This window comes from Formica exsecta, unplaced genomic scaffold (genome assembly GCF_003651465.1).
Source record: "Formica exsecta isolate Colony F162 unplaced genomic scaffold, ASM365146v1 scaffold1136, whole genome shotgun sequence".
In the NCBI taxonomy this organism is placed as follows: domain Eukaryota; kingdom Metazoa; phylum Arthropoda; class Insecta; order Hymenoptera; family Formicidae; genus Formica; species Formica exsecta.
The window spans coordinates 299,275-310,366 of NW_021848476.1; the positions used below are offsets into that span (position 1 = coordinate 299,275).

At 32.3% G+C, this 11,092-nt stretch overlaps 1 protein-coding gene across 2 annotated transcripts; it reads right to left on the bottom strand.

Annotated features, from left to right (window-relative positions):
- Nucleotides 1-411: 411 nt before the first annotated feature.
- LOC115237255 (histone-lysine N-methyltransferase NSD2) lies at nt 412-9,598 on the bottom strand. Of its 2 annotated transcripts, none has more exons than XM_029810202.1 (13): nt 9,017-9,598; nt 8,410-8,698; nt 7,804-8,213; nt 6,995-7,718; nt 6,621-6,787; nt 6,194-6,512; nt 5,876-6,098; nt 5,596-5,785; nt 4,979-5,408; nt 4,620-4,908; nt 4,315-4,532; nt 3,632-3,855; nt 412-1,651 (listed from the first exon to the last, which is right to left on the bottom strand). In XM_029810202.1, the coding sequence occupies exons 1-13, from the start codon at nt 9,218-9,220 to the stop codon at nt 1,445-1,447; spliced, it is 3,894 nt and encodes a 1,297-aa protein (XP_029666062.1). In that variant the 5' UTR covers nt 9,221-9,598; the 3' UTR covers nt 412-1,444. The 2 variants fall into 2 exon arrangements, with proteins under 2 accessions (XP_029666062.1, XP_029666068.1); XM_029810208.1 differs by lacking the exon at nt 412-1,651 and adding an exon at nt 2,956-3,538.
- Nucleotides 9,599-11,092: the final 1,494 nt, after the last annotated feature.

Below are 11,092 nucleotides of genomic sequence, written 5' to 3' on the forward strand. Positions count from 1 at the left end.
GAGAAGAACAGACAGAGCTATATATATTATCATTTCAAATCTAGCAGCATAAAAACAAAATATCTATTAAATCAATTTATTATATTTTAATATTTTATAACTCTATATAATATTAGCATCAATACGTAATATTGCTATATAATAACTTTAAATGAATAAGCTTACAATTATATACAACACATTTTACATATGAAAATAGTTTTTAGTCAAAGTGCAATAATTTTTCGGTTTTCCGTTTTATAAATAATAATGTTGATATTTTCACAAGAAAATTATAAATAATCTTTATAATAATATGTACATATTATTACGTAATTCACATCAAATTACGATAATAATCATATAGTTTTTAATGATTAAGCAGATTGGCTCTTTTAATATCTTACTATAATGATTGCAACACAGAAGATATGGTTAAGCAGGATGCTTTATTTCCATTGTGAGAATAATATAGAGAATCCTATAATGTTTATGTACTGCTTATTCTGTTTATATGGAAGCGTGATACATATTATAATTACATATATATGTATACATAAATAATTTCTTGGCGTACACATATATACAAATCTTAAAAATTTATGATTCAACATATCGATTTTCTCAAAATGTTCTTTCACCAAGTTAATTCGAAGTTTTTTCATGATAAATAATTAATAAGTATTATAATTAGTCATGTATCTGTACAATTTCTTAAAAATTATAAAGTTTCGCGATTCTGGTATAATAATCTACTTTTTGCGTTCGTATCTGTTGTTTCTACACATTTACGAAACCTAAGAATGCAGAACTTATTTTATATATAATGCTATGTCAATGAATTAAATGCATTTTGTCATCTGGAGAATTAAAAGTCAAATATTATATAAAGATCGATCATGTGTTTTTTTTTTTCGCTTGTGTAAACTACTTATTACAAAATAATTATCGTTCTCTTTTTCCCACATAAACATCTCATCATTAATTTATCCCACAAAGATGAAACATTTTATAAAATGTGAGGCAGTGGAGATAGTTATTGCAAATCTAAAGAGTCAATAGAAAATGATAAACATGATTGGGTTGGAAAAGTTTGCTTACTTTTCCTTTCTCTCTCTCATTAAGGCACTAGTTATTGTGTAAAATTTTATAACATAACTATACATAGCATATTTGCAATATAAAAAAAAAAACTACAATTATCAAATATTTTTCTAATTGTTTTCGAGATTATATTATGTAATAGATTATGTTACTATGATTCTTTACCCACAGTTTTTAATATTTTATATAATTATATATAGTTATGTGTGTGCATATAATTATATATTAAACACATAATATTATAACATATTATATGTAAAATAATACATATTATATATATGATAACATATATTAGAGAGCGAGAGAGCATGAATTTTTATTATATGAATAATAAAGTATCATTGAGAATGACAGAAAATTCTTATTCACGCAAACTACCACCAATTATAGCTTCCAATTGACTAGATGTAAGATTACTTAACTCCTTTGCTTGATTTTCTTCCCGTTGCGATTTGTAAGATGTTTTCTTCTTCATTGTCCTTTTATCATATGACATAAAATTAGTCTCGAGATTGCTCTCTTCCTCCTCCTTCTGAGATTCTTCGCTCTCTTCACTGCTTAGATGAACCTGCGAGGCACATTATTGTTTAAAATGATCTTTGCAAAGAATGCGATAGTATTTTGGAAATAGATATTTGAATAAAAACACAAATTAAAAAAGATATATATTTTTTAATAATAGATGATAGAGAAAAAAGTATATTTGTATTGGACACACAAAAGTGTCTCAGTTAAATAATCATCTTCTCTCTTTCTCTTTTTTTTTTAAAGGAGGTATATCATAATATAATTTTAAATTGTCAACTCATAAGAAACAATCACTCAAATTATTAAATTTGAATTAGAAATAAAAACTGGTTTTCTAAAATATTTTTGCTTAATACATAATAAAAATTATTTAAATTAAAACAGTGTTCTATATATATTACAAATAAAGTAAAAAAGAAAAAAACATTTAAGAATTATCATTTGATTAATATTCGCGATTGGATATAGTATCTGGATGCATATGAAATCAATACATTAAGATCCGCGTAATCAAAATACTTTTTAAAAATTAAATACTATTACTCACCATGTCTTAAGCAAAAAGAAAAATATAATAAATAAACTTATTTCTTATTAAATGCATAAATATAAAAAAGTGGAATGAAAAATATATAAATATTAACTAGATATATACAATATATCACGGTTTACTGCTCATTAACTATCCGTTTTTTAAGTGTAAAATAGAATTTTCTCTTCGTTGAAACTCTCACGTCGTTAAGCGTGTCAGCTGTTGGCAAAAAATATCGTGTAATGGGTTGAAAGGCACTGAAAGTATTTATGAATTACGTGAATCTCAAAAGTCGATCGTAAGTCTCTATGCTTGTCGTAGAAAAAAAAAAGGAAATTTATAAAACATCGCGCACGCGCGACTAGTAGAGCTTAGCAAAAAGGCGAACGACCAACATTTTCTACGATATAGAGTTGACGAGATCCGCGATGATCGATCTGTCAGTGGCAAACATGGCAGTCATTCAAACGATCGTCAATATTTTTTTAATCCATTAAAAGTCATTATTTTTTCTTTTTTTATACTAAAAAACAAGATATAGATTGCGAAAAAACTTTTAATTCTGCGTGATTCAATTAAATATGCTGTTAAAATTGCAACACTATATATATATATATATACATTTACATTTACTTACAACTACTACCATTTGTAAGAAATCCATATCTATAGTATACAGTAAAAATACATTCTCATTCGCAAGTACAAAAAAAAATTAATTTTTTTTGATCAAATGTCACACTATATTGCCAATTTGAAGGAGTAGGGATGATGGGGACAATGAAAAATAATTAAAAATAAAAGAATTCAGGTATTTCTTCTGTTTCTCTTTGTTTTTTCAAAACATATGTGCTACCTTCCAATTTTACAGCATAACTTTCATTATGTTACAACATTATAACAATAATTGTTGCTTTTCTTATGTATGTATAGAATAGCCGCGAGTAAAAATTTTGATATATTGCATAATGTAATTAAAATGATTGTATAAAAGAATACCTTATCCCTCGTTATTTATGTATTCTTTACATATCAATTATGACTTTTATGTTCAAATTATAATTTAGATCCATATTTTTGTGCAAATATCATATTTAGCATAAAATAACGCAAATTTTCATAACGGAGTAAACAATATTGTGGTTCCTTTGGCAAATTACAAACGCATTCACTTGTTTATTCTTATCTAGCCTCTATCAAAACACTTCAATTTCAGGGATTCTATCACTGATCTTGGATAAATTCTTCGACACATAAATTTTTCTCTCTCATGCTCTACCACCACCAAAGTAATATGCAGTCAATTCAATTGTGCGCAAATAATACAGAGATGTATAAATTAAGGATACAAAACGCTAATTGCATCGCAAACGCACAAAGTATCTCTATGCGAAGCTGTATTGATATGCAAATAAGATTTGCGAAATTATTCATCTATTACAGTGATTTTTACTAATGACACAAATAGGGAGCAAGGTTTCATCTCACCTCTACAATAGAAACTCTTGGTGATGGTTCACGCGTCGTTATTTTTTCCATTACGATCGGACTATCGGAACTCGTCGATAAGTATTCTTTATCTGTCTCGTTATCATTATCTGAATATTCTTTCTCGTCCTCGATAGGTTTCTGTACATCCGCGTTTTCGTGTACCTTACATACGACACCACCCTTCTCGTTGTCTCGTTCAAATAAATTACCATCAAGATGAACTAAAAACACAAGCAATAATGATACATATTAATATTAATATCAGTTTTTGCAATGCATACAAGTATATTATGTATAAATAAAATGTCCTTTTAACCAATATCTTTTTTGACCAATTTGAGAAATCGTTTTTCTTCAGCAAAAATATCCGTCGAATGAGATTATCACTTATTGCATATTTTGCTAATTTTTAATATATATTATAGAGCATCAATCAAGCTTGAAATTAAAATGTTGTTAAAGTGAAATTCATTAAAAATTCATTAAAAAATTGCTCGTGTCGTTTTCTTTTCTATAAGCTAATTATTTAAACTAAGTCACTAAATTTAGATGTCTCGACATTTTCATTGAGGAAAAATTGATTTCGGATTGCTCAAGAAATCTGCAATGAAAAGACATCTGCTAGTTTTAGGACAGTCTGTGTATATTGTAAATATGCGTTAACATCATTTTCTGATTACCTTGACAGAAGGCAGTGCTGCAGAAGGAACAGTGCGCCGACGTTCGACGTCCGCATTCTACGCAATGGTGCCAAGGGCAACTAAATTTCAATTCCGCATCATCAATTACGATGCATGTTGTGTGATATTTTTTATTACAAGTTCTTTGCGAGCAGACTATAGAATTGCTCAAATCCGATATTTCTTGTCCACATCGCCAACACATAAACTTTCTTGATCTAAAATACAGTCAATGAAATTCGTAACACATTATATGATAAGAACCACGATAAGACGATAAGGATAAAGTGTACAATAACATATACCTTTTGTATCGTTTCGATTTATCGACTTTTTTCGTTTGTATAACCGACTTCGATTGCACAGCCGATTGTACCGTAGACAACTGTTGTTTTTGCGCCTTCAAACCGATAAAGCCGCTACAATTCGGTGCACCGCAAAGACACACTTTCCGCGTTTCTCCGTCGGATGCTAAATTGTAATTGAACGTCAGCTCTTCACCGGACTCTATGTCGCGCAGAGCAAACAGACCGATACGTGTATCTCCGTTCACCGTCCACTTTTGCGTTTCACAGTTCGGCGCGCAGGAATGATCTGTAAATAATAACATAATTACTTTCGAAATATACAGATTATGGTTTCGCAACACGGCGTATATACTCACTCATAAATCGACTGAGATTTCCCTTCGGTTCCGCGTCGATCGTTCGATTATTATCGATCGTTAGAAAGTAGAAATTCTCATTCTTCAGTTCTTTCTTCTGGTGCAATCTCCGTTTATACTCGGCTTCATCTATAACTTCTCCCACGTACTCGATGACAAATTGTCCTGCTTTGATATCCTCCAAAGTTTTCAGACCCCATCCGCGGCCCATGGTGTGAAATGGCTCCATTGCCGGATATTGTCGTCGCACGAATGATTGGTTCATGCATTTGTTTCCAGCTGGGCAGATTCCAGAACTGCATTCCACCAACAATATGCGATTCAAACAATCTGTACCCGGTGCGCAAGGATTATCCCAATTAGGGTCGCACTCGCACGCCACGATGCTCTCGACTTCGGCCGGTTTGACGTTACCCACTGGTTTATTGACCTGTCATACACCTATTTTCATTAAGACTTCCACCACCTCACTGCAGTCTCTTATCAGATTATGACAATAATAATAAATTGTATACACATATATCATTTTCCGCTTTTGTTATCAAAATCTTCAAATTTTAAATAATAAACCATTAAATAAAAAAAAATGTATATATAAAATCTGGTATAAATCGTACTTTTAATTTTACATATGGAGGCGGTTTCAATCCTTTTGGTTCCTTAGTCATGGATCGCTCTGCTTTTAATTGCTGATGTATTTTATTGGCTTCTTGTAGAGCTATTCGATATGTATCATCCATTACAGTCTTTTTCCCCATAGGTAGTTTTATATTTGCGTCACCATCTTGATATAAAAAAGCTCGGCCCCTGAAAGAGATTATCAAATTAGAAAAATATGGATATTTATTAAATTAATGTAGATACATTTTGTGTGTAAGAAAAAATATTTCTATTTACCTATGCACCCAATAATAATCATTAGACCCCAAAAACATTACGCAAAATTTACCGGGATTATGAGGTATAGCCTCTACATTTTCAGGAATTTCCTGCGGATAACATATACGTGATGGCCACCATCGATAGTTACCGAGTTTCACCCAGACAACTTCTCCATACAAGGGTAGTCTCCCTGTCTCACAATCTTCACAGATAAACTCACCGTCAGGCGCATTTATACCTAAGTTTATTCCGATACAAGAATAATTTATTATTGCATATTGTATTTGATATTAACTAAATAAATTTGAGAGATTTCAATTTGTGAAAAGTTACCAAGACATTCCACATGAAAAGAAGTCGGACATGTGTCGCAACAAATGAGGCTTCCGCCTCGCGTACACAGGAAGCACCACGCTGCATTCAACGGAGGGTACTGTGCTTTGTAATGCTTTGGACATACAATTTGACTGCCTGTGAGAATCACTGAACCAGCAGGTAGACACAACGTAGAAGCGTGATAAGACGAAGGGCAACGAACGCATCTCGCGATCTTTTCGTTCGGGGCACGCGAATGATTGTCCTGAGGATTATCGGAACTGCATGTGTGACACACATGATATGGACACGTCAAACGTCCTCCTTGCCAATGCGACTAAGTAAAATGCAAACGTTTATCGTCATCGTTAAAAAAAAATTATCAGAAAAACGATATATATTTAAGATAATATAATATAAAATATAGTAATATGTAAAATTTTACTTGAGGCCACGTGTTCAAACATTTGGAATGATAATGCTTCCCACAAGCTGCTACAATGCACCTTATTCTGTCTCCTTCTCTCTCATTGCATATGAAACAAGCGGGTGCTACACCAGACAGACAATCGATACACTTGAATGTTTCATCTTCTTGCTCGTCGTTTTTACCTGAATTAAATTAATGTTATTGATATAAAAAATTAAATTATTTTATTATTAAATTAATATTATTAAATGTATGGCATGATGATATATTAGACTTATCAAAAAAAATTATTCGTCTTTTCTTATTTTATTAGTGTAAAAGCTATGAAAAAAATTTTTTTGACTAATATAATTAAATATATATTGCATTTTATTAATTATTATAATTACCATTATTTTCGTGTTCACTATTAATACTTTTCTTAATTATATTTAAATCGTCAAGTATTCTATCGTCCGATGTATTCTCGTCAACAGAGTGCTCTGGACTAGATTCGCCAGGTTTCACACAGGACAAATGAAAATAAGAATAACAAGGTCCTTTACATCTCGTTAATTTGCCTGTCTTCTCGCAAATCTGACAAACTTTCTCTTGCTTCATACCTTTAAAGAGATTATATGGTCTACCACGTTTAGTTTCTAAAACAGAACTCTCTTCTTTGTCAAGCTTACTTCTCTTTTTACTTTCCCTCGTACTTATGTCAGTCTCAATTGATGTCTCGAGGTCTTCATGATCTGGTGTACTTTCTTTCGAATGCGAACTATCACGTGTCATGTACGATCGGTACTTTTTTCGAAAAGTTGCATCCATACTATCCCAAGTCTTTCGCAAATATTTTTTAATATCGAGTTCTGATGCGTTTGGATATTCATCCTCCAGCAAATCTCTATTTCGTTCGTAATAGACTTCAAATATACCATCTTCGTCTTCTTCACTTTTGTCGATTTTTGTGTTGGTACTGTCGTGAGAACTTTTATGGCTTGAAGGAGATGAGGGTAAAGAGTCCGAATTCAGTTTCAAATCAATTTTACCGTTTACGATCCGCGAATTTTTTGATTTCGACACTTCCGATTTACGCAATTTTGATACTTCCGACTTTTCTGCATTATATACCTATAAAAGCAAAAATGCGGTCTTTTATATGCAGCAAAAACAAGATCAAATTTATATTACGTATGTAAACAATTTTTAATATTACATTATCCTGCTTGGCGCGTTTGATATCAGGCCCATTCTGATCATCAGTCGAATATTTTCTCTTATTGTTTTTATTTTTTTCATCGACAATAGATGACTTTGCATCTTTAGACCTTGAAATTTTAATTTTTGGTGCAAAAGCTTCAGCTCTTTCTTCAATTGTCATTGGTTGCACTTGCATAGCTTCATCAACAGCATTTTCCCATTTTGATTTTATTCCCGGTTTCACTACAAAAGCAGCAACGTATCTAGCATCCTTTTTCTTTGTTTCTGCTGGCAATGAGTCTGATAGTTTTATAAAGTCAGCAAGATTCGTAAATTGCATCATACAATTTGCCGAAACCCAGCTATGACGTCCTTTGTCTCCAAAGTATTGAACATGTACCATCATGATATTTGACTTGGGTGTAACTATGCCGAAAGAGAAATAATGAAAAAGAGTTCTTCAATCATTTATATGCCTATCAATAAATTTTCTTTCTAAAAATATATCTATAATAAATGATATAATAAATGATATAATATTTAGATTATAAAATTCAAAATTTATATATGAAATGTCATTTTTTTCTAAATGTGTTACAATTCAGTGATTAATGAAATATACCTTTCAACTTGTGATATATCATTGAAACTGGATCAAGTGTTACAACGCAAGGCCAAAATGGAAAATTGCCAACTCTGGCCCATGCTAACTGTCCTACTACCCATTGGCATTCGATAGTAGGACTCGGTACTTTTGAAGATGGATCCTCTTCCGTACTACTCGAAACAGTAGAAGAGTCATTGGCTTCATCTATGGTGTTAGGTATATTAATCTCATCTATACTGTCGCTACTATTATTCATGGAATTCATAGAATTCTGTTGTCTACGTGTCTTAGAAATCTTCATATTCTGTAAAATCACACAAGAGTAATAAATATTACATTATAGCGTGATTACATAAAGCTTCAAATTCAAAAAAAGCAATATAATTATTTTTAAGAATAAAAAAATTATTTAATATCTATAAAAAAAACTTTTTAAATTCGGAAAATATATGGATATCGGTAAGAGTACAAATATTAAATTATGTATTTAACACATGTTTTACACTTGTATATGTAGCTTAGATTTTTTGATACAAGAATATATAATCATCAAGAAAATCGACGACAGCATTTATACAAATGCCTTATCGAGTTTGTAGAGCATAAAATATACAGCGCATACCTGTAAAGAGTTGGCAACATTATTCGTGGAAGGCTTGGATTTTATCATTCTACCATAACGGCTTCTGCTAGGCGGACTGCCATTGTAATTATCGTGCGAGTCTTCTCGACCGTTACACACATTCTCGCTCGAAGCTCCAACATTCTCGCCAGACTCGGCTAGTGTGGACGCCTTGTTGGCCTCGACTTGGCTAATGGTATTCATAACTATATTATCAATATAGCATTTTCAAATTCTTATAGTCTGAATGTTACGAATCATGGAAGTACATCGACTTCTCTAACGACGATCGACCACGAGAGTCATGAAATGCCAGCAGCAGAGTCTCACACGTTGAAAATAATTTCCACTACCGCTGGCATCAGCGGCCGCCTTGGAGCGTTGAGAGTTACTCTCTCTTTAACGAACGATCGAGTTTGCCTCGTCCGGGGAACGGACGTCAGTTTCTGTACCGCAAGAACCACCATGCGATCCTAATTTCCGTCCTCTCGTACGTCCCAATTATTGTAATAATAACAAATTTCGAGCAAACCTCGCGGAGCTCCCAGGAGCAGGACGCGTTTCCCGCGATTTTGGGCGATCCTCACAGTCGCGCTGTCGTTCCCGATAAAGTCACTAGATCGACAAAGTCGCGTACCTTTTTTATCGACTAGGTTATTTAGGCTGCGGTCGAGAAGACGCTAGAAATGCTTCGAAGCGTTTGATCGACCAATCAGGACACAAAGAGTAAAGATTTCTTTATTCTGATTGGTTAATGCAATGGTTCGAAGCATCTCTAGCGTCTTCTCGACCGCAGCCTTAATTAATTCTTTTGTCAGTTGGTCAGTTCTCTCCCAAGAAGCGCGCGTATCAGACCACGTATTGAAGAGTGAAGATTAAAAATTGGAATTTGACTAAAAAATCAGAACAAAAGGAGCTAAAGGTTCTTTTTTCTGGTTTGGTTAAATTTCAATCTTATTCAATGCATAATCTGTGATACGGATGGACTTGAGAGGAAATATCGATATGGAATTATCTGAGAAAATATCTATTACAAAAATCATTTTGTGCCAAAAATAACCGTAATTAGATTGAAGGTATTTATTTATTTAAAAAAATGTTTTTGTCATAGACGTACAAAATATATAGACGGAGTGTATTATATGTCATTCTGGGCAATTTTACCCCTCTTACTCTCCTTTCATCGCATAATAGGCTTCGTATATGTATTTTATATGATGTCTCTACGGTTTTTATAATAACGGAAATATTCAGAATACTTGATAAGATTATTTAAGCGATAAAATATAATATACAAGAAGCTCGATCCCAATGAAATATTCAACATTAAGGCCGGTATTCATAGTCAGTTCTTATATTTAAGACCGTCTTAAGCACAATCTTAAGATGTCCTAAATCATCTGTTCGTTTTTCTTATATTTCACTGAGACTTTTCGTTTTCTCCAAGCAACGCCTTTTTTCAAACATTAGAGATAATTCTAGGGAATGTAAGCACAAGAATACACCTAACCAAATACTAGGTGTCGCTAGGCGTCATTGATACTTCCATTTTCAAATCGCATCATATCTAGATATTTGTTCATCATGACTGTAGATTGAAAATTTTACGTAGTTACTGTCTGATTTTCTCTCTCTCACCGCTTCTTCTACAGTGTTATTTCTACATTTACATCTCACATAACTATTTTATAGCGTAAAGAGAAAACGCGGAAAAAGGACAAAGGAATATACTGTGCAAAATACGTTATAAGAGGTAAATTATCCGCGGATTGTATTGCCATATACTTGTCGGCGTATTTCAGAGAAAAGAGCGGTAAATGTTGAGTATGTAAAAAGATTTAAAATATCTAAAATATATGAGTTTAAAAAATCGAAGATAATTCGTATATTAAATTTCTCGGTTTTCATAATATTGTACGTTTACCTGCAAGCAATACATTTATTCTCGGTAATTTAGTTTTGCGATAATTTTAATAATACCTGGGCTTATATATAGGCTGCGTTTCGATATTTACTGCCGATACTGAAAATCTATAGTTTACGTCACGTACATTATAGATTTTCAGTACTGGCAGT